The sequence below is a fragment of the Podospora pseudocomata genome, chromosome 4, assembly GCF_035222375.1.
Source record: "Podospora pseudocomata strain CBS 415.72m chromosome 4, whole genome shotgun sequence".
NCBI lineage: Eukaryota > Fungi > Ascomycota > Sordariomycetes > Sordariales > Podosporaceae > Podospora > Podospora pseudocomata.
Genome location: NC_085888.1, coordinates 114,096 through 141,264, shown reverse-complemented (window position 1 = coordinate 141,264; position 27,169 = coordinate 114,096). Strand labels below are relative to the sequence as shown.

The following is a 27,169-nucleotide window of genomic DNA, read 5'->3' as shown; positions in this document are numbered from 1 at the left end:
TAAAACACGACCCTGACAACAGCGAAGCGACGAGAGTGGATGACGAAGTCAATCGCATAATGGTCGGCGTTTCGACGGGCGACGGCAACATGCTGGCCGAGGTCTACCCTCCCATCAATCTCAAACATATCATGCGCGTCGCCTCCAGTCGTAGCCATGGCCGGGACCCTACCAAAAGACAAGGAGCGTGAATGGGCACGGGAGAGACTTCAGAGACACATCGACTTCATAAACAAATGGATCACAATACACTATACGGTCCAGCACTACGCACTCAGAGCTCAGAACAGAGCTGCATTTGCAGCTTGAGAACAGGAATGGAAGGCACTCAGAAAGGTGATGACGGAGCAATGTTTTGGGGTCCACGAAAGGAAGCAAGGCTCCAAAGAAGACAAGAAGACCCAAGCGTCCGTCCCATATTCACCAACTATGTCCGTCTATTCGCACAGGCATGTCACCTGCACAATTATGTCGAAGTGTAATCGAAAGAGAACTTCAAAAAGGAGCTGCAACGTCTGGACTTTGAACGTTGGGACGTCTATAAGTTCGCCATCCAGACATGAAACCACGGGGATATAGAGGGCGGCCGTAGCGCTACAAGGCCTCCCGGGCCCAAAGTCAAGGGAAATATGTGAAAAGACTTCAATGCCATCTACGCGTACGACCAGTGGAAGTATGCTCCGAGATACGATCCCGATCCACTTGCAGGAGCACGTAAGCATATACTCACTTGCCTTGTTTACTTTTCACCTTTATCAATGCTAATAATGGATCTGTGACAGCCGGATTGTTCGATCCTCTGCCTGATTTAGAAGTCAAGTTGATCACACGCCCATCGGGGTGAACAAGTATGATTGGGACCGCATCTGGAAGTTATATGGCCCCCCGGAATGGGTGACTGAGAAAAGGAGGATGGTAAAGATGTATGGAGAATGAGGCCGAGCTTCCAGTTTTGTTACTGCTTAAACCTTATGTTTGGCAACACCAATTGTATATTGTTTTCCCATCTCACGCCCCCTTCACCTCTACTCGATATACCTTTCTGTGTGCGTTGTCACTAGATATCACAAGCGCTGTGATCAAGTAAAACGAAGGATATATTGTACCGCCCCTTACCTACCTACCTCGGTACCTAAACCAGAGACCGATGTATATTAAATCCCCCTTCACGCTGCCAGCTCAGCACCACGAATAGGAACCGTAAGAGGTAACTCATGTGCATACACAACCTCCTCCACCTTCTCCGCCACACTCGCCTCTTTCCCAATACCCCCACGCAACACCTCGACCGGCCCCCTTCCAAACACAATTGGCGACGCCACCGTCGTGACAGGACTGACAGTCATGGACCTACTCACGAAGCTAATCCCATCCCCCTCACCACTACCTCCTCCATCCGGCTCCGTCGCCCGCCTCTGTATCTGCGGCTGTTGCTGCTGCTGCTGTTCCGCCCTGACCGTCCCCCCCCTCTGAACCATCCCGCTCAACCTCCCAAAGCTATACTCGACATCCCGTTCCAACCTCCCCCTCCTCTCCTCCAACTTGGCAAGCAACTGGTCATACTCTGCAAAACTACCCAACACCCTCACGCTCTCCCCCCCCGCCTCCGGATCGTTAATCACATCCACAAACCCCACCCCTTCCGTCCCGGTCAGGGCCTCGAGCAGAAGCGAGCAAACCATATTCACCCTCTGGATCCTGTTCATCCCCCTCCCTCCCCTCGCGCCTGACCTTTTCACCTCCAGAATCTGCTTCTTGGTCTCTTTCTCCACGTCGGCGACTTCCTCGCCGGGGGGTTTGTTCTTGGTCACGACGCCCTCGGGATCGGTCGTCTTTTTTGGCAAGGGGGGCATGGCTTTGACGACGGGGCTGCAGAGTTGGTTGAGGACGACGCTGCGGAGTTTGGTGCGGCGCTTGCCGGCTCTGGTGAGGTTGGCGCCCAACTTTTGGCCGAGGGTCAGGGGGGAGGTGACGCCCCGGAGGAAGCCGAGGAGTTGGGTCAGCGGGGTGAAGGTGGCTGTTATTTCGGCGGGTGTGAACCCCTTGCCGGGGAAGGAGGTGATGAAGGTGGAGAGGAGGGGGAGTTGGGACAAAAGGGGGAGGGAGGAGGTGCCGGAGCCGGAGCGGAAGTGGGTTATCTCGGAGGCGAGGAGGGTGGAGAGAGACCAGGTGAGGGACTCGAGGGCTTTGCCACTGACCTTTTGGGCGGTGTTGCCGTCGCCGTAGACGCGGAGATGGGAGAGGGAGGAGCCCTTGTAGATTGTCGAGGTGGGGACTCCGTAGGTGGTGTCTATTCCTGCGAGGTTCCAGAAGATGGCGCATTGGTCAGAGAAGGGGAGGGAGTGGGTGAGCATGACCATGTTGTACTCTGAAATCACAGGGGAGTCGGGGCGGAATGGTTGGAGAGTGGCGACTAGTTTGGTGGAGTGCGGAAGACCTTCGATGATATCGAGGCCGGTTTCCTTGGCTTTGGGGTCACTGATTAGGCTGGAGGGAGCAATGAGAAAGCGGCGAAGGGGAAAGGTGTCGGAGAGCTTCTGCTGGGCTGTTTTGGCAGTTGCGGCGAGGGTCTTGTCGAGCTTCTTCATGAACTTCTTCTTGACCGGCAAGACAACACGTGCAGGAGTCGGGGCTGTCTTGGGGGTCAGCTTGGTCAGCAAGTCCTTGATGTTGCTGGTTTGGGTGAAAGCATTAGCTGGTTGAAAGGGCGAGACGCCGCTGGAGACCAGATGACTGAACCCTTTTAGACTCTGCATGTTCTCGGGCGAGATGATGAGAAAGCTGGTTCCTGCTCTTGCGAGCTCAGAGGCTTGATCAATGTCCAGCAGTTCCCAGGGGTGTCGTTGTCCGTCTTGGAAATAGTTCATGGGATTCCCCAGAAAGATGATGGTCTTGCCGCTGTAGTTGGCCAAGATGTCGTCACGAGTGTCGGCTGTCGTGTATGCGCCGCTGAGACTGAGATTGAAGATGTCCACAGGAAGGTGAAGCCCGAGTTGAAGGAAGTGGAGCAAGTGCAGCACAAAGGCATTGGGCGAAGACCCGTTGATGACAAGCAGGAATCGTGCTGCTGGGTTGTAGCGGTATGAAGGCGAGATCTGAATGCGCAAGTCAAATGCCACCACGTTCCGCATCTGTTTTCCGTGAGGATCTGAGAGAATCAGAGTGACAAACATGTTGCCTGTGGTGAATTCGTTGACCAGCTCCGATACTTGAAAGTCAACAGTGATTGGAATAACCTCGCCAGGCTCGATTACTTCGATCATATCCATAATGTCGTGCGGCGTGTCCTTTGGAGCTCGCTTCAAATCGAACATGCCGTTGGGATCGGAAAGATGTGTCCCAGCCTCGCGCTGTAGAGTGCCAATACGACCCTGTGACTTGGTGGAGATGTTTTGTATCGTCCAGGAAAAGGTGACAATATCACCCTTTGCTACGCTGTCCAGATACTTTGGCGTGGTCATGAGCAGCGGGTATTGGCAGACGATGCCCACACCGCCGCTAAACTCGGGAACATCTCTCTGCAACCGCTGGGAGTAGGCTCTGAGTGAGACGGTATCTTGTGCGCGGAGAAGTGTGCCCGAGCTGCGGTCGACGGTTTCGTTCTTGATCCAGGCCTTCAGCACACCCGGAACCTTGACACTGTGTCCTGGTGGAATCTCGGCTGGAATCTCCAAGGGCTCAAGGATGGGCTCCAGCCATTTTGTGCCCCTGACCAAGATTTGCAGGCGAGATATCTTTGGTGACGGCATTTGGCCTGTGTTCTTGATGACGATGTCGCTGATGATTAGCCGTTCTCCGGGCTCGTTGATGCCATCCCCGTTCTCATCATACACTTTGAAGTCGACAACCTCGAGCATGTAGCGTGATTGGAACACTCCCCTCCTTCCATCTTTGTAGTTGACAATGACCTCAGAGTAGCCCATCGGACCGTCTTGACCAGGATACAACAAGTCATTTGGAGTTCTTCCGGCCATGCCTCCTGGTCCTCCTCTCCCCGCAGGTCTCGAATGATACCTGGTGGCATACTCTGTGTAGTGTTGACCGTTTGCATTGGTGTGTACGGCTGCAACATATCTCTCTGACCTGTATATCTTGAGTCAGACAGTCTTGATCAGGGCTCATAGAGAATGCATTTTTGGGAGTCAAACCATGTACAACCGGCACCGCCGTCACCGCCATGGCCACCGGCTCCCCCGGCGCCATGTTCACCGACGCAACCACCATAGCCGCCTCTGACGTCCCACTCAACACCGATGAGGGTGTCAAGATCTTCCTCATTTACCGTGACATGAGCATGGCCTCCTGCGCCGCCATTCGCCCCACTCGTTCCACGGCCGCCACTGCATCCATGTCAGATACGCGTTTCTTTTTTCGTTCTGGAAAAGCAGAAGAGGAACTCACTCTCCTCCGTTCATCCCCGGCGATCCATCAGTAGCCTCGCTCGTCTGTGTCGCATCCCGTCCGTCAAACCCATCACCCCCAGACTGGCCATTCTCACCGATTCCCCCGTGCCCTCCATCTCCACCTCGACAGTCCAGCAGCAAAGACTGTTTGCCCCCAACCTGATACCGCTCCCCCATGCGATGCGCCTGTCCAGTGACCTGAATTATACCTGGCCTGGCCGGGTCAAAGCTCAGCCCGACATGTATCTCTCCTCCGCTGGTTCCGGAAGTTGGAAAACTGGCATCTCGTCCCTGGCGACCAAAGGATCCCCGCGGCGCTTTGATGGCTGTTGAGTTATCCCATTGTTGAGTCCCATGAGCACCAGTTTGGCCTGTCGCGGCCAGGGTGATTGTAGTCATGGTGGAGACACGGGCGGCTTGCTGACTGGATCCAGGGGTGCTGTGTTATGTCATTCTCCAAAAATATACCTGAAAAGGCCCGGTGAGGTTGTGGACGGGAGCGTTGAAGAAGTACCCTGAGCCAAGTTGTTTGCTGTTGAATAAAGTGCGAGACATTCAGACGCAGCCACAAGATTTCAGGGGATATTCAGCTCAGCTCATTGCCAGCATGTTTGAGATGGAACGCGCCTGATGGCGGTCGGCAAAACATTGCGCCGGTCTTATCTATGCGCTTGTGGCGTCCCTGGAAGATTGGAAAGACGAAAACCTGGGGGTGCGAGCGGGGAGAGCCGGGGTCCTCTTTTGAGTTGCCCGCATTTCCAATTGCCTGGTTGAGTTTGGGGCTTTGCATCTATGGCCTTGGCGCCGTCGCGAGCTCTCAGCCACCAATAAATCCACATGCATGGTCATTGGTCGCCTCGCATAGGACGTCGTTTCACTTAGTCAACATATGGCCTAGGGTTCATGTCTGATCATGAGAGGCTTCAATGATTCAGGGGCTCAAGGGTTCAGGGGAATGTTTATCAGGGTTAGGGTCTACGGACGACAAAGCTGGGACACAAGGTTCTCTATGATGAAAGTGCTGACTGTCGGGTAACTCCCATTCATATCGTCGTGATTGTGACGCACCCTGTTCCAAGGTAGCTCTGGCAGCTCGGAGCATGGCCAAGTGGGAAATGTGTGCTGCTGAGCTAATATTCATTTTGGCACATCTTCGGGGATTGCAAGCCTGGCTCCCCCTTGAAAATTAGCAACCATTTTCGACCATTCCTTGGTCCTTGTGAATGGCCCTCAACTGCCGTTCGGCGGCGTTGGCTGACATCAGAGTTTTCCGGTGCAAGCATAATATGGCTGCCTACCTAGAGAGGAACTTTAAGCATGCTTTAGTTTTCAGTTACACACGTAAGGCTGTAGGCTTGATCCTTCAACTTAGGTCTTACTTACCTTGGCTTTTATCTCCGAGTATTGTTCTGATTGTTTGTAACACTTGCTTGAGTCATGGTCTCAATGAAGTATACATCGATGCTTATGGTCCAGATACCTAAGGTACAGATTGATTTAAAGTCAGTCGGTGTAGAAAGTGGCCTAGTCCGTGGACGGGATGTTTGCCGTGATTCCAAGTCAGACTTTCTTGGTCATGCAGATAATGTGTTGTCAGCTCTTGTAGGTGCTTGTACAGCCTGAGTTCCTCGTAAAGGCTGCTTACTCACTTACCTAGTGTGCTGTCGTCTCGGTCATGCCAGTTACATAAAACCAGGAGTAATAGACAGTGGGAGACTGAGATGAAACTAGTATTGTGTCACAGGACTTATATCAAATCTGTACACGTGAGAATGTACGCACCTGCGCGTTGTCGGAAGCCCGGCGTGGTGTGAGATGTTACTCCCACCTCTCACTTCTTCAGTTCTTGATCATTCAAGTGGGCTGACAGTTCCCATCCCAAAGACGCAGTTGGTGGATGCTTGAGCAATAGTTCTTGACAGACAAATTTTGTCACAAGTTTTAGTCAAAACCCTTCAAGTTCTCCAGGTCTGGCTAATCCAGCACACGACGGGGTAAGATACGGTCTTGTTGTTCTATAATAATAATGCGATACTCAACACACTGAAGGGCCAATGTGATGATCTAACTCCTCATGACCCCCATGTCATCCAGTGGACTCGTCCAGACCATCGGCCCACGGCACCTCACTCGACGGGCAGGCGGCCGACACTTTGAAGGTCAGCCCAATCGCCGACAAAAGCACACCTTAGGCCTTGGCTTGTATCCACAATAGCTCACTGGTGATAATGATTACCTCCGAGTGGCTTGCGTCACTGATGGAGCAGGTATCTGAGGCCTATGTGAGGCTGTTGAGATTTCGGCCATCCTGAAATAGTCTATAAGAGCTGAAGAAATGCTCGACCGAAGTTCTGTCTCTTTCTCCATGCCAGCCATCTTGTCACGAAAGCAATACACCAACACGCCCAGCTTCCATTTTCCATGTCAACTCTTTAGTCGGATAAGGTACGCAACATGACCATGCTCAGTGATGCCACTACTGCTCCGGCACCCTATTACTCTCAGGGTCTGCGTGCCCGCTTCCACATCGATCGTGTCCGGCTCGAACAAGCCGACGTAGATGCTCGCCTGAACGGAGGCAAATGCGCGGACATTGAGTATGAAGTCGATGAAGCCAAATACCGTGCTCGGTCGACAGCTCGTGTCAAAGCAGGCGGTCTTCCCACCTCGGTGCCTGACGGCTGGCCAACAAAGCTCTCAGGGCCCCTGGTCTGGACCTCAAACTCATTCCCTTCTGAAGACGAATACGTCTACTACCTCACCCCGTCTGACAAGACCGAGATTCTGGCCGCCCTCGCCTTCTTCAAATCCCACAACCTCGACTCTCAGAAAGTGACCAAGTACCTCTTCCCCCTTCCCGACCTTGGCCCGATCTTGTCCGGCATCTGCAACGACATCTATCTCGGCAAAGGCTTTTACATCGTCCGCGGTCTTGACCCCGACGACTACCCCCTCGCCGACCTGACCGCCATCTACCTCGGCCTCTCGTCTTACGTCGCCTCCCGGCGCGGCCGCCAGGACCAGCGCGGCTCGATGCTCATCCACGTCATGCAGCGCGGGGATCAATCCGCTGAGTCCACTCTCCACGACAGCATCTACTCCTCCGACAAACCCTTCCACACCGACACCGTAACCGACACACTCTGTCTCTTCACCCAAGAGCTCGCCTCTTCAGGCGGCAGATCCACCTTTGCCTCAGCCTGGACAGTCTACAACGAGCTCGCGGCCACCCGCCCGGACCTCATCCACACCCTCGCCTCCCCCGACTGGCCGTTCGACACCTACGGCCGCGACCCCCCTTTTTACCGCCGGGCACTGATGTATTTTCACGACCACCGCCTCATCACCTCCTTTTCCCGCCGTCTTCTCGTCGGCCACGCACCCTTCACCCCGCGGAGCAAGGCTATCCCAGGGCTGACAGAGGCGCAAGCCGAGGCCCTCGACGCGGTTCATTTTATTGCCAAGAAACATGAGATCAAACCCCGGATGGAGAGGGGTGACATCAGGTTTGTGAACAACCTCGGCTTGCTTCACAGAAGAGAGGCGTTTGAGAATGTACAGGGTAGTAAACCGAGGCATCTGGTGAGGATCTGGCTGAATAATGATGAGGGAATGTGCTGGAACCTGCCTTGGCCGTTGAGGCTGGCTTGGGCGAGGGTGTTTGATGATGATTTTGAGGATGAGGGGAGTGATAAGAGGGGGAGGTATTGGGACTATGCTCCGTTGAGGCACCCCGTGACGGGGAGGGTGTTGAATACGGGTGGTTCCTGTGACTGAGGAATCTTCTTCGATAGTACTTCTTCAGCAGGTCTGTTCTTCTTGGTCCTTTGGGTGGTGGTTTAGTTTTTGCTTTCGTGTATTTGGAAGGGGCTTTGTCGTACATCTAGGTCTTTTTTCTTCTCCTCACTCGTTTTGTTTTGGCCTCCACTCCTGGTCATAGAGCATAGAAACCCAGTACAAATCATGACCGACGTCTTCCTGTTCTCGGACAGTTCTCATGGTGCTTTCTGTGCTTGTCTGTCAGTGTTGTGACATCAACGGTGGGAAAATGAAGAGACCCCATACGTCTTGCGATGTCTTTGACCATCTCGGCTGTCATTCTCACAAAGCTGACCTGCTCCTCGGTCAAATTTGCTGCCTTGGCCAGATCACTTCTTCCATCTTTTGTATGCAGTGGGAGCGAAAAGGGAACGACCCCTCGGTTGATGTAGTGAAAGTGGGCAAGCATCGTCTGGGCACCACAGTGATGTTCTCTGATACTGGCTGGGTTGGCGTATTTACCCTATTTGTTCAGTCAGCCCTATTCGGGATTGTACAGGGTAGCTGGCACTGACAGGTATCCTAAACTGCCTCGCGGTTTCCTCGTCCCGCTTGGTGATCATGGCGCAGCTGTGTAGTAACACAAACATTGTCAAATAAATGGTTAACCAGTATTCTCTCTTTTTCGCCAACACCAAGTCGTTCAGCTGTTTCAACACCGCCCTGCTCCATGGTCTTAGAAAGGTAGTGTAGTTGATGCACTCAAACTGTGCCGTCATCAGCAAGGGCATCATGACGCGGTTGTCGCAAAGCGGGTGCGGAGTGCCTCCAAGTTTGTCGTCTCCGCAGATGTACACTGGTGAGCTTGTCATGCGGCACACAACCCAGAGACGGAATGTGTTTGACAGGAGGGTTTGTTCTTGTTTTGTCTATCATCCATCAGCATGTCAAGATGAACTGGAACGTTGTTTCAATATCAAACTCACCCTCGCCAACCCAACCTGCCTGAAAGCCATCAAATACGTCTCCCACAACAGCTCATCTCGCCCCACCATGGCTGTGATGAAGTTGTGGACATTTCCATCTACAAAGCCCCTCATGTTCTCCGCTGTGGCCTTCATATCCGCTACTGCAAACCTCGGCAACGGGACTTTTGTCACTGTCCCTTCCACAGGGTCGGTAACCTCGTCTTCCAAGATGTCGCCAGCGGTGGGAATGAACTCTCTGACCTGAAATGCAAATTGTGTTGGAACGTTGAGGTGGCTGACCACGATGGTTCTGATACGAGAAGAGGGTGCCCAGTCGGACGACGAAATGTCGACAATGTCCATGCTTTGCCAGCGACGGCTGAAGATCTGCCAGGGGGCTTTTTGTTCGCGATAGAGGGAAGCTTCCGTAATAATGTAGCGGTAGCATGGCATCTTGCTCAGTGTTGGGCCAGTCATGAGTTGACACGTGAGGCAGGGTCCGGAAGGGAAGGAGGGGTTTGGAAGGCACTGATGGGGAAGAGGCGGTCAGAATTCGTTCTAGTCCGTGGTACCTAGATAAGAAGACATACACGCCCTCTGTTCATACGACACCTGATACATGACTTTAGTTGACGAGTCAGGGCCGTGCTGCGTTTCTTGGCTTTGTCGGTAAAAGCACCCCGTTTCTTCGGTTTGGGTTTATCGATGGGGTTGACCTTGCTGCTCGGCGGACTCTCGCCAGCCGGCTTTGTTTTCTTTCTGCGACGGATTCGCTAGAACAGGTTAGTGTATCTTTCAAGAGGCTGGTCGTTATCGTTGCACTCACTGGCGGAAGAGCCCACACTTTGCTTGGTCCAAGTACGGGGGCAGTCTTGGTAACTGCTGGTTGCGAAATAGGTGTTTTGGGCAACGCATGGCCTTCAAGGTGTGTGCTTGCGTGATCGCGGCCGTCATGGTTGTAGAAATATGCAAAGTCTTTCAAGTCAAAAGATTGGGCATGCTCCAGCTCCTTGGCCTTCTCTTCGGAATGTTCAGGGGGAGTGACTGTCCAAGGAGAGGTGGCTGTAGGTGTGCCCTCTACCTTCCCACAATCCGATGGCCAGGAATCATCCTCAGTAAACCGTGACACCAAAGCCTCTGATTCTAGACTTCGCTGAAGGCAGCTTGAGACTTCCTCCTGAGGTGATGGGGCATATTCCTTGAGATGACCTTTCTTTCCTGTGGTGTCATACCACCCAGCCTCGGCAAGTAAGTCCCAGTTGGGATATGGCCCCAAGGGGCTTGTATTCAACCCCCGACAAGGCCGCCAAGAGAGGGCGACCATGATTCAAGACCTTTGGACCAGTGAGTCCCGTCCAGGTTATCGGTTGCGTCCTGTTGGCTGAACAGTGGATGACGGTGTTCTGGCCAACCACGATAACTGATGAAGACTTCTTGTCGAGAACTCATGTTGCCATGAGAATTGTTGCCGTTGTGGCTGGAACCCGAACTGCTTGCTGTCCACCCCGTGTTATCTGATGAAGGCCGTGGGACTGCCGGTGACTCGGGATTTGGAGAACCCATTGCTGCTGAGTTCATTGCCAAGGAATTTGAGGAATTCCTGGGTGCTGCTGACATGCATCTGTCTTAGTCAGACCAATCATCTGATAGGGACCTGGAAACAAAAAGAAAACGCCCATAAATTTCAGGCAGCAACTCATAACCGAGCAATGGAGCTAGGTGAGGATAAACTGACTGAATGGTACCTAGGTGTTATGAGTGGCGTTGTTCTGATAAGGGGCTTACGGTGTGCCACCGCCGGTGGAATTCAGCTGTATCATGATGTTCATCAACTGCTGCGAGAGTTCTATCTGTCGCTTGGTGACGGTGATGTCGCATTGTGTCGGGACAGTCAGCCAGCTACCTGGCAACTCGCCCTGAGGTGAGAACCTGCCTTCCCAACACGGGCGATAAGATAAGGCTTGTGTTCGTGCCAAGGCTGGCCCACAATTGAGGCCAAAGTAGGATTTGGATCTCGATCAATGACGTCGGCCGTTCCTTTTCGCCTGTTTCTTTCAACCACCATCGACAATGACGGGGAAACATCGTCATACCTTCTACGGCACTAGCCGAATCCGAGTCCTATCTTGCAGCCGTCTGACGCCATGGATCTAGCAACACCGGTGATTAAAGGTGCCAGTGGCCTTCAGCATTTGGGGCTCTTGACCTCCGTTCCACCACAGGACACGCGAATCGAACACGACAGCCACAATACTCGGACAAAATGGCAACAGCAGAAGCAGCCTACGCCGTCGAGAAGGCCATCGGCCACGATGACAACAACATCATCCAGCAGGATGTCTCCAACTTCAACCAGAAGGGCACCGGCGACCCTAACGAGACGATGAAGGCTCTAGTATGGCAGACCAAGCAAAAGGTCGAGATTGGTATGGTTGCGTCCGCCAATTCTCCCCAAGAATAATCGCTAACGACCACATCAACAACAGTTGACGTTCCCAAACCGAAGATCATCGAGCCCCGCGACGTCATCCTCAAGGTGACCGGCACCACCGTTTGCGGTTCAGATCTTCATCTGCTCCACGGCGCCGTCCTCCAAATGCACAAGGGCGATATCCTCGGCCACGAATTCTGCGGTGTCGTCGACCAGGTCGGCTCCGCCGTCCGTGACAAGGTTCAGGTTGGCAAGCGATACGTGGTCTCCTTCCAGATTGCCTGCGGTGACTGCTTCTTCTGCAAGCAGAAGCTTTCGTCGCAGTGCGAAACGACCAACTCGAACACCACCACCAAGGCCATGTACGGAGGGAGGACAGCTGGCATCTTTGGGTATTCGCATCTGACGGGTGGTTTTGCTGGTGGTCAAGCCGAGTATGTGAGGGTCCCGCTGGGCGACGTAAACTTGCTGGAGATTCCGGATGATGTTCCAGATGAGAAGGCGTTGTGGCTGTCTGATGTTTTGCCGACGGCCTACAATGCTGTCAAGGATACTGCCGTGTACCCCGGTGATGTGGTGGCTATCTTCGGTGCCGGGCCTATTGGGCAGATGGCCGGTGTTTTTGCGGTCGGCGAGGGTGCCAGCAAGGTAATCTTTGTCGATACCGAGCCCAGGCTGTCGATCATCAAGTCGAGATGGCCCAAGCAGCACCGGGACAAGATTGAGGTGCTGGATTTCAAGCAGCTCAGCTTTGGGGTGACCAGCAAGGACACCGTGGTGAGCAAGTTGAAGGAGTTGACAGGTGGGCGTGGCCCAGACGTTGCTATCGAGTGCGCCGCTGGAGAGTACGCCAAGGGCTGGATGCACTGGCTGGAAATGAGCTTGGGAGCCGAGACGGACACGAGTGAAATCATCAATGAGATGATTGAGGGTGTGAGGAACTACGGCCGTGCCGGTGTTACTGGTGTCTATGTTGGATACGTATGCTTTACTCCTCTACGATTATAATTGTTGCCAGCATGCTAACCCTCACCACAGACAAACCACTTCAACATTGGATCCTTGATGCAGCGTGGCATCCGCCTGATTGGCAACGGCCAGGCCCCCGTGCACAAGTACTGGGAGGAGTTGCTAGAGAAGATCAAGACGGGCGAGCTCGACCCGGTGCAGATGATTTCGCATCGTGTCCGCCTCGAGGACTTGGACAAAGTCTACTACAAGTTTGACAACAAGGAGGACGGCATGCAGAAGGTGTTTGTTGAGACCAAGTTCTCGCATCCACGGGCGGCTGGGACGCCAGAGCTGACCAAATACTAGTCTGTATTTTGATACTGGGAAGCATTGTAGGAGTTAGTTGTTACCATTTACATGTGCCCCAAGCGTGAACCCATCGACGTCGTGTCCAAAGTTGAGGTAGACCCCACTGCCTGGTGGAGGATTAGAAGTGTAAACATCAAGCACCGAGTTCGTGACCCCCCTTGTACCCACTCACCTCCGCTTTCCTCCACCCTTCCCGCTCCAACAAACCCCCATCCTCCAACCGGAAAACCTCCACCTTCAACGGCCGGCAACACTTCTCCATCTCCTTCTCGCTATCCGCCCCAAAGCCCCAGAGGCTCAAATCCCCCCCGGGGCAAGTACTCAACCCCATCAGCACATCCACCTCGGCCAGAAACTCAATGTAGTCCCCTTTTTCCGCCGGGCAAGCACTCATACAATACCTTCCCTTCTCATCCAGCCCCGTAACCTGAAACAAATTGATCACATCATGCACGTCCCTCTCTTCTAAGCCAAACTCACTGACGGCTCGGACAAGGTTGCTATGGCAGTGATGATCATAGCTTTGGCCCCCAGACAAGAGGTGGTTGATGTAGGGGTCGCACCTTGTACCGAGGAGATCGTGGACGCGTCCGCCGTTGGAGTCGGTGCCGTACCAGGCTAGAGAGTCGGAGAGGATGGTGAGGAGGGGGCGCATGTAAGGGAGGCAGGACCAGAGACGGTCGTGCGTGGTGAGGTGGGTGGAGTGGAGCTGGCGGGTGCGAGAGGCCCAGAAGCGTTCGGAGGGGTTGTGTTGATTCCTACTGGGGGTTAGTCGATGGGCAGACGATGATATCTCGAGGGGTCAAGCGCACCAGATGTTCAGATCACCTACTTGAGGTCCTTCGGGAGTGCTGATGCGGATGACGGAGCCGGCGGAGGCAGTCCAAGCTTTGCCTGAGCGGATGGGGATGGTAAAGCTCTGTTCCAGGACCCGAGGAGCAGATTGGATCTTGGAGTACAGCTCTTTGCCGACAGCCAGAGGCGAGTTCGGGCCGGTCGGGAGGTAGGCTGGCACAGGAGGTGGAAGCTGGCGCCGAGAGGCCAGGCGAGCGGCATCAGCTTCAGAAAGAACTGGGTCGGTGGACATGGTGAGTGCACCTAGGTGTCTTCGGGACATTGACACAGTGATGCGAATTTGTGGAATTTCAACACTTTGTGAGGGCTCGATATCTCCTTGGTATTTCCATTGCGTCAATAGACGCGAACCCCGCACCGATCAGTCACGTCTCGGGATGCTTGAACATCAACATGGTGTCCCTAGCATGTATGTAAATGAAATTGCAAGAGGTAATGCACAGCATAACTATCTCGACAGCTGCCAGATATCGTAATTCCGGATGTGTTATGCAAGGTAAGTACTTGAAGCGACGCGACATTGTCAGGTGATCCCGGACAATTCCGCCTCTGAGCCAAGAGTGCACCCTCGCTATCGTCCAAATAGGGGCTAGGTAGGAGGCCTCGACATGACTACCTTACCTGCTGCAGTATTTACCGATTTCTATCATCAGTTACCCGATTTCTATACCTCACCATGGACGCCCTTTGTGAAGATATGCATGTATTCGAAATAGTGTCCGACCGCGAGGAATGGTCAGACGCCGAATGGAATGGACGGGTGCCCAGAGGATCTTGGAAACGCTGCAGCGATTGCAGAACCAAAACCAATGTTTGCGAACAATGCAAGTTTTGGCTGGAAAACTATGGCTGTCCTCGACCAGATACCACAACAAACAACGTTTCATCGCCTAAAGCAACCGAAACTGAAACCTGGGGGTCTCCATCTAAACGACCATATATTTCATCCACACAACAAGTCCGGCATCAGATACCGAATCGAAGGAACAGCGTTTTGTCGGATCATGGGTTTGGATCATGGAGTCTTGAATCAGAGGCAGCCTTGGCTACTTCCTGGACCTCTGTCTCGAAATCCCCGTCTTCATTCACCACCGAGGAGGAACACCGCGCGGGATTCGACATTCGTCGAGAGTTCGAGCAGGATCACAGCTTAGACCAAAGCTACATCAACGTTGCTCCATTCACACCCAGACTGCCTCTGTACGGGTCCGCTGAGTTCACCAATGAAGTCGTGTCACACACTGCTTTGAGTCGTGTGGTATATTCACAAGAAACAGAAATACTACAGACACACGGGAGCATGAGGGTATATCCAGAAGAACACCGCGATTTGTACCACTGCAGCCATCTACCAAACACAACAGTCTTCGGCTCAAGAACATCACACAGTTCTATTTACACCCGCACCACCACTATCACTTCGCGCACTCGTCTTCGGAAACAAGCACCCAAGCACAAGCCTAATCTCCCATCGCCCTTCGACTCTGGCTACATTCATGTTATCTTTTCCTGTTCTCACGCCCTTTCTACTAGCCACGTTAGAGGTCTCTGGGCACCTCGCCCTTTCCAGACAGACAAGCTAGACAGCAGCTGGCGCTGGAAAAGTTACAAGCGAGTTATCTTGAGATATTACGGGCTGACTGGGCTTGTGGAAGTCCAAGGGCAGGGTTGGGGCGGAAGTGTCAAAGGGGGCGTGGTAGGACTGTCCATCGTGTTTGTTGAGTGGCCGAAAGTTCTGTGGGATTGGGTTACAAGTTGGATAAATGACGAGGTAGAAGTGTTATGCGGACGCCCGAGGATAGGAAACGAAGAAGGAGACGTAGAATGACTTTGGTACGGCAAGATCTCAGCCCAAATTGTTAACGGTGTTGTCCACGTTCGCAAACTTGAACTCTTCCATTGTCTCCTTCCACAACCCAGCAGATATGGCCTCCCCTTCGCCAGTGTAAGTAATGGGAGCCATGCTATCGCCAACCAGTCAGCCATATCCTCTTTTTTTTCCGAAAAAATATTTATGAAACGTTGGAAAAGACTTACGGTACCACCTTCTGAAAGGACAAAAACTCCCCATGCGTGTCCTCCCCACACCCCGCTGCCGTATACGTGACCATTCTCGCCGCCACAGCCGAGCTATTTCCCACCCACATCTTGATCCTCTGCATTATTGCCCCCGTGGTCGTCTTCTTAAACTCGCGGTCAAACTCGGAGTCACTCACCATGCCAGGCGACGCCCCATTGATGACCGCAATCTTGACGGGCACTCGTTTGCCAGCTCCCGCAAAAAGAACTGACCGAGAAACTTCAAGGTAAACATCCCATCTGCCAAGTCCACGTTCTCCTCCGGCTTGTCAACCGCCTCAAGAATGGTGATCTTTTTGCCAAGTGGGAACTTTGCCCAAGCTGATGCGGGTCGGAACGGGTTGATGCGCTCTTGTCTGTTTGACCACTGGGAGCAACAGGGTAGCCAGTAGCGCAGTGGAAAGGTAGTTCACCTGAAGTGTCTCATCGTGTCTCGTTTCTGGGTGGAAAGCACGCTTGGACGGGACCCCCATCGCGGCGTTCAGCATAATGATGTCGAGTCTCTCCAGCGTCTCTTTTGCTCGCTTTGCAAACGACAGAACAGAGCCATAATCGAAAAGGTCAAGCTCCCAGACTTCGACAGTGGCGCCAGATTCACGTTTGGTTCCATCAGGCTTGAGAGCAAGCTTTTGTACAGCAGCGGCGCCTTTGGCTTCGTCTCGAACGGCAAGGATCAGCCTGGTCAGACCAAGGTCGAGAAACTGCCGGCTGACTTCGAAGCCGACGCCCGAGTTCGCTCCTGTTACGATGGCAGTTTGGCCGGCGAGGTTGACGCTGTGAACTGGGGCTGGTCTGAAGGTGGCTTGGTGGTAAAGGTAGCGCGGGAGGCTGGCCTGCTTGGAAGGGGTGATGTCGTAATGGACCATGATGGCGGGATGGAGGAGATATCGCTGAGGAAGACGACTAAACGGATACCTACCTGCACGTTGTACAGGTACCTAGCTGCTAGACAGACACAAATTGCCTCCTTATCCCAAACCATCTGTAACCAACCAACCACACAATGCAGATGTTAATCGGGATAGTAGCTCACTTATGTTACATCACGAGCGGGACCTGAGTTTGGCGGGCATTGTTGGTTTTGGAAGAGACACGAAACTGTACATATAAGGTAGGTAAGCACGTGTTATTGACCAAGGTACCTCCCGATTGACCAATAACAACCTGGAAGGATTGGAGGAAACCTTTCCCCGGAGAGCTGTGCCTCATTTCTCCTGGTTATCTCAGCCAGTTTCCTCCCCTTGTCACACTGCGGATGACTGAATCCTTCAGGGCACACACTGCGAATACCAATCGTTGCTAAACTTGCAAGTTCCCTCCGCACACCGTGTCGGGCCCGTCCAGCCATTCCCTCCACATTGACCCCAAAGAGGCGCCGTGCCACCACCCGGAGATGGGTTGGTGACTGGCGGATTCGACGGGGCCGGGTTAGGCGCCGGCGAGCTCCCACCACCGCTGCCACCTGTCCAAACCGCATGCTTGCCAACGTTGGTATAAGGATACGACCGCGCGCCATAAATGAAGAAACGCAATGCCGGATCATTCGAGTCGTAGAGTCCGGGGATCTTCACCATGGGTCCCGGTTTACCGTTGCCATTGCCGCCGACTTCAATCTGTGCGCAAGTGAAGTAGAACTCTGTGTCACCGCTTTGGGCACCGTGCAGGGCGATGTGCTCGACGCGGACGAGATATTGACCGGGGGGGGTGTCGCGGGGGAGGGTGAACTGGACGGTGGCAAGGTCCCACGTGCACCAATCCTTATCGTTCTAACAGCGGACCACTGTTGTTAGTATCATGTATATCAGAGACGTGCCCGGCGAGAACGACCTACCAGGTATTGGTTCGGGGCCTTGCAGATGATCATCTGATGAACTTTGAACCAGTCCCCATCACCGCGATAGTTGCGTACATCGCCGGGGGCTTTTGACATGTGGATCGTCAACGGCCCTGGGTGCTGCATCGTCGCGTAGTACCACAACTGGAAGCCGATGGTATCTCCAGGCATGACCTTGGCCACTTTGGTCTTTCCAGCATTGGCAAAGCTGCCGGAATTGCACCGGAAGTCGTCACTGGGTGCGAGAAACTGTTTCGTAGGCATGATGCCGTTGCTGTTCTCTCGCATGTACTCCCAGTCGCCGGAGAGCTTGCCGTTCACGAGCAGTTTGCTGAAGCGGTAATGGGCCTCAGCGACCGGTGCCGCTGAGAGCACCCAGAGGGCGAGGCTCCCAAGATTCAACTTCATAGCTGGAAAAATAGGACCAGGATCGTGCTGATGGGGGAGCTGAATGATAGGCAACTACAAGGAGTGAGGAAACTTTGCCTCTCTTATAGTTGTCACGCCATTCATCGTATCAGCGCCGTTGGAAAAAGGTGTTCACTACCTACTCTCCAGTCATCTTGTTATCATGCACGGTTTTCCTATGGCATAGGTAGGTCGGCACCAGGTTATGACCAAGATTCGGATCTCTTCATCTCGACACACGGGTCACTTGCTTGAGGAGGGGTCTGCTACCTAGCCTAGGAGTAACCAGTAGAGTAGCATCGGGTGCTGATGGACTCGGTACTCAGATCTATGATAGGCGCGCATCATGGCGGCGATTGGCGAACTGCCATAGAACACCAAGCGGGAGCTCCCGATTGCTGGAATTCCGCAATGAAAATTTCACCAAGAGAGCGAATCGGCGTTGGATTTCCGTAGAACACTCAAAGCGGCTCCTTCCCCGTGCGGATTGAGAGTGAAGTCGGTTCCCTGGCGACGGAGCCGAAGCAAGCCAAGATCTCCATGTCGGGAACCGAGTCGAGCGTTGCAACATCGCGACCAGCTTTCGGCATTTGCTGCGGAGCGACTCCTCGCGCAAGAATTGCGGAGGGGTGCAGTCGAGGTGGGTGCTTGAGCTGCTCCTCCAGCCATGCTATCAACCTACTTTTCGATATTGTACTGGACGTGACCCGTGGCTGAGCCTACCGCGCGCCATCTCCGGCCCGTCGAACAGAAGCTTTCAAGTCTGGTCATGTCATAGACGCGCCTATCACCTTCAGCATGGCGAAATATACCTACCACCTCAAAGAGGACAGAAATTTCGGCCTATTTCCACAATATACCCACACTCGTTGGCACCTCCAGGCTTCTTGTCGCCCAATTCGAAGTTTCATTCTGCTCCCAAACCTTTGAATCAGGCTGTCTTTGCCACAACCACGTACTCGACGAGATTATCGAGTTTGGAACCGTGGTTGTTAAAACTACCAGGGATGGATGAACTAAACTGGTACTTACCTACCTAGGTAGGTATTCAGCTATCGTCTGGAATTCTTACTAGTATGCCTCGAACATATCATTGTCAGGGAAAAAGACGATCCCACCGCTACCAACCAGCAATTGACATCAAAGCCCAGCTCAAAGCTTTCACATCTTGTTGGCACCATGTGCCCCAAACACTGACCTACATATACGACACGACCCGATATTGATGCTATTACACTCTTAATACCCGTGTCGATGTTGGGGGTACCGAAAATGGAAGCCCAGACCCACCATTTTTGGCGGGACAGGTGTACTTCTCGAATCCACTATACACCACACAGTACATTCAGCGTGCACGTCGCAGTGGGCGGCGCAGCTCCAAGCAATGCTGATGGGGAGCCTGGGACCCGGAACTCAGGTGGCCAGCAGCCAGAGAACAGGACGCAAGAACCCAAGAGGGGAAAACATATATAGGCCGGTCCTCTGCTTTATTTCTTGCGTTCTAGGTGTTTCCATTAGATCAAATTTCTTATTCTTTTACACAGTCTTGCAAAATCGTGTTGCTTTAACGGCGCAACTTTTTATGGCTGCAGCGTTAGTGGAGCTAGGGTCCCTGCGCTTGTACCTGGGAAACGCGCGCTCTGCTGTAAGGCCTTGAAAAGAGGTGCGGTGGTTGGGCTAATAGTGTATTAGGATGTGTTGCGCTACGTCGCACTGTATCGCACTGTGTTGCTTACACCAGATCCAGAATGGAGTTTTGCCTGGTCAGTCTTATCAGCCAATTGAGGCTTCGGACCTTGATCAGCTCGAACGAATCCGTTGCTAGCTTCCAGGGTTGGACGTGCCCGAAGCCCCACCGGCACTTACATCTGAGGAGTAGATATCAAGAAGGGTTGAGGTTGAGAGCAAGCAGCTTATACCTCAAGCTTCGAACTAAGTGACAAAGTAGACCTCGAAAGGAGGCTTCTGATTGGAGAGTTGCGGATCATGTGGGGACAATCAGAAATCGGAACCCTCAACATCGACACGGATATTACAGCTACCTGCTACAGTCGTCGAGTCTACACTTGTACCTCATGCTGAACAAATCACTATCTCTTCTATTTCTATTCGAGTGGTTACACACAGAAACGGGCTGGGCACCGCCGCCACATGCTTAATTTAAACAAGGCCACATTGGTGTGGTTGCTCAACCGCAAGGCTCTGGCTCTTGCGTGTCTTGGACAAAGGATCGTGTCGTAAGCGGGACAACTTCAGCCCCGACTGCCTGGGACTCCCTGAATCTTGCAGATACAGGTGTCCAATCCCGATAGAATGCATGGACCAGCCACACTCATAATGTTAGAGAGAGGGCTGCATGCTAATACCAGCAAATCGAATCAGACATCGCTCCGCGGCTCCGGATCGGGGGGGTTGTTCCTGATTTTGACCGTGAGGTGTTGGTATGCAGAGCAGGGCCTTGAATGCAAATATGAGTATAAATCTAATAACTGAGCTAAGTGCTCCTCTGTTGGATTGTCTTCGATAGATCATCCTCTTGCCCCGTTGTGTTTGGGTTTTCTAGCTCAAAAAGTCACTCGTTCGACACCCTCGCTTCAGTAGCCCATCATGGTCAACTCAAAGGCAGTCTTTTGCTTGCCACTGGCACTATACTCTTTCTTTGGCTCCGCCGTGGCATCTAGTGATGGCTCGATTGGCAAGCGAGATGCTCGTCTCGAAGAACGTCAGCGTTGCCGGACTCCAGGGTGGATTCCTGCCTGCCCCGGTGAGTGACACCCCTAGAACTTTTCTTCGACACGACTGACTGCTGACTTCGTTGGCTTCGATGTCCAGGTCCCTTTCAGTGCGTTCCACCGGGAGCCATCTGCTGCTCCGACGGCGTGACGTACGTGATGCCTCCCCGTAACTGTCCCGACGGCCAAACCCCCCTGGCTACCGCCACCATCAACGACCCAGCCCCTACCATCACCACGCTCATCACCACGGTCCCGGCCTCTACGATTACCGTCATTGACTATACGTGGTACACCTTCACATACTATTACTACTACTATTATTACTCCTATTACGTCGATGCAACCACAACGATCCTTTATTCTACTCTCGTCACAACGTCTACCGGCATCTCTTTGACTGCAACGAACGCTGCCGCAGCCACATTCTTGTACAGTGAATATACTAGGACCGTGATCGTGCCAACTCCTTCTCAGACGGTTACAACTGTTACTAGTGCAACTGAGACCATCTCCGTTGAGCCTGAGCCGACCCCTACCGCGAGCCTCACTGTCTCGGCGACTGGCAATGGCACTATCAGCCTGGTCCTTCCTACAAGCACTAGCAGCACGCCAGTTCAAGCGGGTGCCGGAAAGAATGGCATTGTTGGAGGTTTCTTGGGTCTGGCCCTTGGTTTCGCCGCGATACTTTAGGGAGGACAGAGTGTGAAGGACAAAATGTGAAGTTGCGGCTCGGTTCCATCATTGTTTTGCCCGTTGATGTATTTGGGTAGGGTAAGAAGTGCACGCAGCCTCTATCTCACATATTGAAGTAACCCTAGTCCTCGGATAATAAACCCCCCAGCCCATACAAAACAGCCCCGTTCTTTCCTCTGAGCTGATAATTCTCCCCAACCCCACACATTTCCGGATGCATCTCCTCGTCCAAATAATCCCCTTCCTCCAAGCACCCCTAGTCATCCGACCCCGAGATAGTAATGAAGCTCATACACTCTGGCTCATCTGGCCTCACCCACCGGACAATATCCCCGTGAAAATCCAGCATCAAAAAAAGCGGCTGCCCCGTCTCAAACATGTGCTTATCCGCCACGACAAACCCCCTGTTGATCACCTTCCGCTGAAGCCTCTTCACGTCAAACGCATTCATTACTTTCTTTTCCCACTCTTCCAGACTACCGCCCTCCGTTGGAACAGGGCGATACTTCCTCATCCACTCCCTCAAATTTTTTCGTTCCTCTTCCCATTCACGCCCTTTTGTCACATCCGCAATATTCTTGCGATCATAATAAAACGAAGCATCCACGCTAGTCGCCAGCTCAGGTAGCAGCATCAAGCCTTGTGTACCATCTCCTGCCACGGCATGGCATCCGGAGAGTCAAACAGTTCCCTATCGTTGAGCGTGCATTGAGGTGAAGCAATTTCGTCATGCATGTTGAACATGTCACTCTTGTCGATGAGCTCCCTCCATCTTTTAGTCGCCGTTTCTGCCTCGGCTGGATCCGTGGGGTAGTATGTCCGGACCCAGGCAGCGTCGTCTGTAATGTCAGCCCTTGAGTCTTTGTTGGACCAGAGAGTGTGTGCCACGACGCGGATGGCCTGTGGGCGCCAACGGGCGAGGATGGTGTCGACTTCTTGCTGCGTGGGATGGTGCAGGTCGAGGACTGAGCCGTCGAAGCGGTCAATGACGGTATCCCATTCGCGAGGGATGGTGGGGAGGGAGAGGAATCGGGTTATGAGCGATCTGGTCTGGTCGGAGGGGGGGGAAGGGAGAGGATTGGTCCCAGTTGCGCTTCGGTTGGGAAAAGAATGTAAGGCTAGGTTACCAAGGATAGGTGGGCGAAGAGCAGGGTACACACTTACGAGGAGATATTGTCCGGCGGGGAGGTGACCCCAAGGCGGATAGATATTGTCGGCCATGGCTTGGTAGATAGATTCTTTCTGCGTGAACCTGAGAACTTGAGAAGAAAATATGTATAAGAGTACCTAGGACCCAAAGAACTTGGACGATGGAAGGGACTTTATGGACAGGACAGGGGCCCGCTGCCTAACGCTGCGGGTGCAAGCCGACGGGATCTCAGGTGCCTGTGACCTGGAAGGCTAATAGTAAGGCAAGGTATGTATCTAGCAAGACTTCTAAACCTACCTGGGTACCTGTTGTGCCCCTGAAGGTGGTTTTAGTGGGGCTTTAGGGGTGACAGGGATGCCACGTGGCGACCCACCGCGGTTGCGATCGCATCGACGAGCTTCATCAAACTCAAACTAAACATCGACAACGAAACCCGCCAAAAAAGTCAAGAATGGGCGCTCCGGAAGATGTTGCCGCCGCTTCAAAACCGGAACCGATTGTTTCGGCAACAAGCACGACGACAAGCACGACGACGAGCACTCGCCTTCTCCGGGGCGCGTCCGTGCTCATCCTCCTTCAAATCATATCCCGTGCCATCACCTTCATCGCCAACCAGGTCCTGCTGCGTTTTCTAACCGCTCAACTGCTCGGCGTTTCGACCCAACTTGAAGTTTACTATCTCTCTGTCATCTTTTTTGCGAGGGAAAGTCTGCGTGTGGCCATTCAGCGCCAGGACTCTTCCTCCTTCTCAGACGACCAGGGCAGCAAGAAGCAAAACAATGGCGCCCAAGCCGTCGTCAACCTGGGTTACCTAGCCATTGGCCTAGGCTTTCCCTTGTCCTTCTTATTTGGCTGGCTTTACCTCAACTCACTGAGCACCTCCACCCTCGCCTCAGCTCCGAATCTCGTCGTGGCACTCTACATCTACGCCCTCGCCGCCATCGTGGAACTCCTCTCCGAACCAGCCTTCATGGTGATGCAAACCCGGCTACAATTCTCAGCTCGCGCCGCCGCCGAGTCCATCGCTACTTTCCTCCGTTGCACCATCACCCTTGGCTCAGCCGTCTATGGTGCCCGTCGGGGGTTGTTTCTTGGAGTGCTGCCCTTCGCCCTCGGCCAGCTAGGCTACGGAACCGGTCTTCTCCTCGTCTATCTCCACAGCGGCTCCGGTCTTGCATCAAGAGAGAATTTCTCCTTGCTTCCCCGACCAATTTCTTCCTCGGGGCAGTACCTCCACCCTCCCACCCTCAAACTTACGTCTTCCTTGCTCTCTCAGTCGGTTTTAAAACACCTCCTCACCCAAGGCGACACCTTTCTCGTCTCTATCCTCTCCTCCCCCACTTCGCAGGGTGTTTATGCATTAGCAAACAACTACGGCAGTCTCCTCGCCCGTCTCGTCTTCCAACCCATCGAGGAGTCCTCGCGCAGTTACTTTTCCCGGTTGCTCTCCTCGCCTTCCACCCCTCTTTCAGATAAAGGTTCCGAAAAGCAGACCACAGAGACCACGCCCACCCCGGAAAAAACAGCCTCCCAGTCCCTCCTCTCCCTCCTCAAATCCTACCTCCTCCTCTCCCTGATCATCACCTCCCTCGCCCCCGTCGCTGCTCCTTTGTTGTTGTCCCTCGTGGCAGGAAAGCAGTGGCTCACGTCCGGTGCGGGCGCCACCCTCTCTCTATACACCTATTACATCCCCTTACTCGCCATCAACGGTATAACCGAGGCTTTCGTCTCGTCCGTCGCCACGGAGAAGCAGGTCCACAAGCAGTCAGCCTGGATGGGGGTGTTTAGTCTCGTGTTTGCCTCGGCCGGGTTCATCACCCTCAAGGTCCTCGACATGGGCGCAGAGGGGCTGGTCTGGGCGAATGGGGTGAACATGGCCTGTAGGATCGTTTGGTGTTGGGGGTTCATCAACAACTGGTTCAAACAGAGGGGGGTGGAAGCGGATGTGAGGGAGGTGTTGCCGAGCGGGGTTGGGGTCGGGGCGGCCGTGGTGGCGGGGAGTTTGGTTAGGGGGTTGCACTTCACCAGCAAGGGAGGAGTGAAGGAGGTGTTGATCGGGTTGGGGAAGATTGCCGGGGTGGGGGTGGTGTTTTTGGGGGTGCTGTGAGTTGACCCGTTGCCTCGTAAAAATGAGAGAAATGATGACGGCTGACAGTGACCAAAAAAATAAAACAGGTCATTTTCCGAACGACAGTTTTTACTGTCTGCATTCCAAGCGATCAAAGGACGGAGGCAGGTGTAGAGACGTAATTGACCAAAAGCAAAATAGCACGCTGTTTTCTCCCTTCTATGTACGATAGTATAAGCAATTAGAAAGTAATCTTGGTCGCCTTCTTGGTCATGTCCACGTCTTTGTAAAAAGCACCATACGAGTCGTGGGCCTTCTTCTTGACGGTGGTGCCAAACTTCAAGAGATCTTCTGGCACGTCTTGCTTGGCGGCCTTGAGGATGTTGACGAGGCTGTGGGCGGAGACGGTCAGTGTCAGGGTGACGCCACCAAGAGATCAGATGCGGGAGAGCGGAAACTTACGAGCCAGAGTGCGCCTTGTCGTGCTCGGTGAACAGCGTGATGGCCTTGCCTGTCTTTCCGGCACGGCCTGTTCGGCCAATGCGGTGGACATAGTCCTCGATGGTCAAGGGGAACTAAGACAGGTCAGTCACCTGGGTGATTTTGTTATGGGGCGACAGTGGGCTTACGGTGACGTTGATGACAAGCTTAACCTCGGGGATATCCAACCCACGGGCGGCAACATCTGTAGCAACCAGCACCGATGTGGTACCGGCCTTGAAGGCCTCCAGGCTCTTGGTACGCTGGTCCTGTCGGAGGTCACCGTGGATACTAGCGACGCGGATGCCTCGCCTTTCGAGGAACTGCTCCACGCGCACCGCCTCCTTCTTGTACAGGCAAAACACCAATATCCTGTCGTTCTTGGCAGAGCCCTTCTGTGCTTCACGGAGAAGCTCCAAGAGCCGCTGCTCCTTGCCCCGGGGATCGACGACCTCGACCTTTTGCTCGATTCTGCTGTTGGCTTGCAACTCGACGGTACCACTGCTGTTCCCATCTTCGCCGGCGCGAGTGCGGTTGCCAATGGTGACCTTGACGGGGTTGACCATGAAGCTCTCGGCGAGAACACGCACACTTGTCGGCCATGTCGCAGTGAACATCAGGGTCTGGCGCTCCTCCTTTGGCGGGCAGCCGCCCAAGATCAGCTTGATGTCGTCCTCGAAACCCTTGTCCAGCATGCGATCGGCCTCGTCGAGCACGGCAAACATGACGTCGCCGAGGTTGACAGTGTTGTCGGAAAGGAAGTCCTTCAATCTGCCGGGGGTCGCCGTGATGATATCGGCACCGCTGTTCTTGCGCAGAAGCGCGCGCTGGTCATCCTTGCTCGCGCCACCGTAGATGCAGACGGCCGTGAGACCGACCTGAGAAGCCAGCCCAGAGACAGCCTCGTGCGTCTGCATGGCCAGCTCACGGGTGGGTGCCACAATGACGGCGCGTGGGCGGGTGCTGCGGTAGTCCTTGGACGCCTTCTTGGAGTGGATGCTAAGCTTCTCGACACAGGGCAGAGCGAAGGCCATGGTCTTTCCAGAACCCGTCTCGGCAATACCGATCGCATCGCGGCCGGCAAGGGTGAAGGGCCAGGAAGCGGCCTGAATGGGAGTGGGGGCATTGTAGGCGGCGAAGGGCTTCTTGGCGATGAGCTTGGAGGTGGGAAGCTGGGTGAACTTGAGGATGGGCTGCAGAGGGCTGTTGGAGGGGTCCTCGATTTTGATCTCCTCCTTGGTCAGGTAAGCCTTTATCTCGTCATCGGAAGCGCTGGCGATAGGCTCCTCGGATGACTTGGACTTGTTAGACTTCTTCTTATCCTTCTTCTTGTCCGTCTTCTCAGCCTTGGGCCCCGACTCGGCGTCGGCGTCGGCGTCGGGGATCTCGGTGTCTTGTTGCTTGTCGGCGTCCTCCTTGTTCTCTTTGTTCTCCTTCCTTTCCTTCTTCTCCCCCCTTTCCCTCTTCTCCTTACCCTTCTTGTCCTTCTTCTGCTTCTTCTTCTCGGCCTTCAAGTCGGAGCCATCGGCGTCGGTCGTGGCATTGGCAACCTCGTCGGTCTTTGCCTTCTTGGAGGAGCGAACGGCCTGCTCCTCCCCGTCGGGACGGGCGTGCTTCTTTCCGGCAGACATGTTGGCGGGTTGCGAGAGCGGAAAAAGCAGTCAATTGATGAATGGACTGACCGGGGTGTGGTGTGCGCAAAGTCGCAAAGAAAATCTCAGTGGCCGCTCTGCGACAGACTCTTGGGCCATTTTTTTGGACCGTCTTATCGATAAGCGCCGATAGTAATAGTAACCCCTGCCGCCCTGCCCCTGCCCCTGCCCCTGCCCCTGCCCCTGCCCCACAATATCCTTTTGCTCCACTTCCATCGTCAAACCCCACCAACGAATGGGAAGACTCCGAGAGTACCGATGAGTAGCCGTAGTTGTCGGTCATTCTATGAGGCTATCTACCTCGCTCTCACAGAGATATCCTCACAACACAAGG

General features: G+C 53.8%; 12 protein-coding genes across 12 annotated transcripts; 5 read left to right on the top strand and 7 right to left on the bottom strand.

The window, feature by feature from the left end:
- Positions 1–834: 834 nt before the first annotated feature.
- Positions 835–5,145, bottom strand: QC762_400410 (uncharacterized protein). The gene is made up of 3 exons (XM_062889494.1): positions 4,402–5,145; positions 4,149–4,340; positions 835–4,083 (listed from the first exon to the last, which is right to left on the bottom strand). The coding sequence occupies exons 1-3, from the start codon at positions 4,800–4,802 to the stop codon at positions 1,167–1,169; spliced, it is 3,510 nt and encodes a 1,169-aa protein (XP_062742992.1). The 5' UTR covers positions 4,803–5,145; the 3' UTR covers positions 835–1,166.
- Positions 5,146–6,388: 1,243 nt separating this feature from the next.
- On the bottom strand, positions 6,389–11,493 carry QC762_400390 (uncharacterized protein). Its single transcript, XM_062889492.1, has 9 exons — positions 10,876–11,493; positions 9,957–10,740; positions 9,721–9,903; positions 9,149–9,658; positions 8,738–9,091; positions 8,469–8,685; positions 8,285–8,410; positions 6,624–8,227; positions 6,389–6,554 (listed from the first exon to the last, which is right to left on the bottom strand). Exons 2-7 carry the CDS (start codon positions 10,452–10,454, stop codon positions 8,307–8,309), a joined length of 1,866 nt encoding a protein of 621 aa, XP_062742990.1. The 5' UTR covers positions 10,455–10,740; positions 10,876–11,493; the 3' UTR covers positions 6,389–6,554; positions 6,624–8,227; positions 8,285–8,306.
- Positions 6,858–8,180, top strand: QC762_400400 (uncharacterized protein; the record flags this gene model as incomplete). Its single annotated transcript, XM_062889493.1, has 1 exon — positions 6,858–8,180. The coding sequence occupies one exon, from the start codon at positions 6,858–6,860 to the stop codon at positions 8,178–8,180; it is 1,323 nt and encodes a 440-aa protein (XP_062742991.1).
- QC762_400380 (uncharacterized protein) lies at positions 10,957–12,953 on the top strand. Its single transcript, XM_062889491.1, has 3 exons — positions 10,957–11,556; positions 11,617–12,542; positions 12,600–12,953. Exons 1-3 carry the CDS (start codon positions 11,394–11,396, stop codon positions 12,876–12,878), a joined length of 1,368 nt encoding a protein of 455 aa, XP_062742989.1. The 5' UTR covers positions 10,957–11,393; the 3' UTR covers positions 12,879–12,953.
- Positions 12,881–14,178, bottom strand: QC762_400370 (uncharacterized protein). Its single transcript, XM_062889490.1, has 2 exons — positions 13,694–14,178; positions 12,881–13,639 (listed from the first exon to the last, which is right to left on the bottom strand). The coding sequence occupies exons 1-2, from the start codon at positions 13,996–13,998 to the stop codon at positions 13,015–13,017; spliced, it is 930 nt and encodes a 309-aa protein (XP_062742988.1). The 5' UTR covers positions 13,999–14,178; the 3' UTR covers positions 12,881–13,014.
- Positions 14,179–14,412: 234 nt separating this feature from the next.
- QC762_400360 (uncharacterized protein) lies at positions 14,413–15,564 on the top strand (the record flags this gene model as incomplete). Its single annotated transcript, XM_062889489.1, has 1 exon — positions 14,413–15,564. The coding sequence occupies one exon, from the start codon at positions 14,413–14,415 to the stop codon at positions 15,562–15,564; it is 1,152 nt and encodes a 383-aa protein (XP_062742987.1).
- QC762_0061130 (uncharacterized protein) lies at positions 15,208–15,955 on the bottom strand (the record flags this gene model as incomplete). The annotated part of the gene is made up of 2 exons (XM_062883603.1): positions 15,208–15,700; positions 15,774–15,955. The coding sequence occupies 2 exons, from the start codon at positions 15,953–15,955 to the stop codon at positions 15,583–15,585; spliced, it is 300 nt and encodes a 99-aa protein (XP_062742986.1). The 3' UTR covers positions 15,208–15,582.
- Positions 15,956–16,093: 138 nt separating this feature from the next.
- Positions 16,094–16,681, bottom strand: QC762_400355 (uncharacterized protein; the record flags this gene model as incomplete). The annotated part of the gene is made up of 2 exons (XM_062889488.1): positions 16,094–16,474; positions 16,562–16,681. The coding sequence occupies 2 exons, from the start codon at positions 16,679–16,681 to the stop codon at positions 16,094–16,096; spliced, it is 501 nt and encodes a 166-aa protein (XP_062742985.1).
- A 402-nt stretch (positions 16,682–17,083) lies between these two features.
- On the bottom strand, positions 17,084–18,057 carry QC762_400350 (uncharacterized protein; the record flags this gene model as incomplete). Its single annotated transcript, XM_062889487.1, has 2 exons — positions 17,084–17,581; positions 17,647–18,057. 2 exons carry the CDS (start codon positions 18,055–18,057, stop codon positions 17,084–17,086), a joined length of 909 nt encoding a protein of 302 aa, XP_062742984.1.
- A 2,144-nt stretch (positions 18,058–20,201) lies between these two features.
- QC762_400330 (uncharacterized protein) lies at positions 20,202–21,603 on the top strand. The gene is made up of 2 exons (XM_062889486.1): positions 20,202–20,821; positions 20,890–21,603. The coding sequence occupies exons 1-2, from the start codon at positions 20,665–20,667 to the stop codon at positions 21,480–21,482; spliced, it is 750 nt and encodes a 249-aa protein (XP_062742983.1). The 5' UTR covers positions 20,202–20,664; the 3' UTR covers positions 21,483–21,603.
- Positions 21,604–23,086: 1,483 nt separating this feature from the next.
- Positions 23,087–24,877, top strand: RFT1 (Oligosaccharide translocation protein rft1; the record flags this gene model as incomplete). Its single annotated transcript, XM_062889485.1, has 2 exons — positions 23,087–24,738; positions 24,811–24,877. The coding sequence occupies 2 exons, from the start codon at positions 23,087–23,089 to the stop codon at positions 24,875–24,877; spliced, it is 1,719 nt and encodes a 572-aa protein (XP_062742982.1).
- Positions 24,878–24,944: 67 nt separating this feature from the next.
- On the bottom strand, positions 24,945–26,814 carry DBP3 (RNA-dependent ATPase; the record flags this gene model as incomplete). The annotated part of the gene is made up of 3 exons (XM_062889484.1): positions 24,945–25,095; positions 25,166–25,278; positions 25,333–26,814. 3 exons carry the CDS (start codon positions 26,812–26,814, stop codon positions 24,945–24,947), a joined length of 1,746 nt encoding a protein of 581 aa, XP_062742981.1.
- Positions 26,815–27,169: the final 355 nt, after the last annotated feature.

Coding starts and splice junctions, on each gene's coding strand:
- QC762_400410 (XM_062889494.1), bottom strand. CDS start 4,802: ATGACTACAATCACCCTGGCCGCGACAGGCCAAACTGGTGCTCATGGG. Junction 4,341..4,401: donor CCGGGGATGAACGGAGGAGA/GTGAGTTCCTCT, acceptor ACATGGATGCAG/TGGCGGCCGTGGAACGAGTG. Junction 4,084..4,148: donor GGCGGTGCCGGTTGTACATG/GTTTGACTCCCA, acceptor CAAGATATACAG/GTCAGAGAGATATGTTGCAG.
- QC762_400390 (XM_062889492.1), bottom strand. CDS start 10,454: ATGGTCGCCCTCTCTTGGCGGCCTTGTCGGGGGTTGAATACAAGCCCC. Junction 9,904..9,956: donor AAGTGTGGGCTCTTCCGCCA/GTGAGTGCAACG, acceptor AACCTGTTCTAG/CGAATCCGTCGCAGAAAGAA. Junction 8,411..8,468: donor GGTCAAAGACATCGCAAGAC/GTATGGGGTCTC, acceptor AGACAAGCACAG/AAAGCACCATGAGAACTGTC.
- QC762_400380 (XM_062889491.1), top strand. CDS start 11,394: ATGGCAACAGCAGAAGCAGCCTACGCCGTCGAGAAGGCCATCGGCCAC. Junction 11,557..11,616: donor CAAGCAAAAGGTCGAGATTG/GTATGGTTGCGT, acceptor CATCAACAACAG/TTGACGTTCCCAAACCGAAG. Junction 12,543..12,599: donor CTGGTGTCTATGTTGGATAC/GTATGCTTTACT, acceptor CCCTCACCACAG/ACAAACCACTTCAACATTGG.
- QC762_400370 (XM_062889490.1), bottom strand. CDS start 13,998: ATGTCCCGAAGACACCTAGGTGCACTCACCATGTCCACCGACCCAGTT. Junction 13,640..13,693: donor GTAGGTGATCTGAACATCTG/GTGCGCTTGACC, acceptor AACCCCCAGTAG/GAATCAACACAACCCCTCCG.
- QC762_400330 (XM_062889486.1), top strand. CDS start 20,665: ATGGTCAACTCAAAGGCAGTCTTTTGCTTGCCACTGGCACTATACTCT. Junction 20,822..20,889: donor GTGGATTCCTGCCTGCCCCG/GTGAGTGACACC, acceptor TTCGATGTCCAG/GTCCCTTTCAGTGCGTTCCA.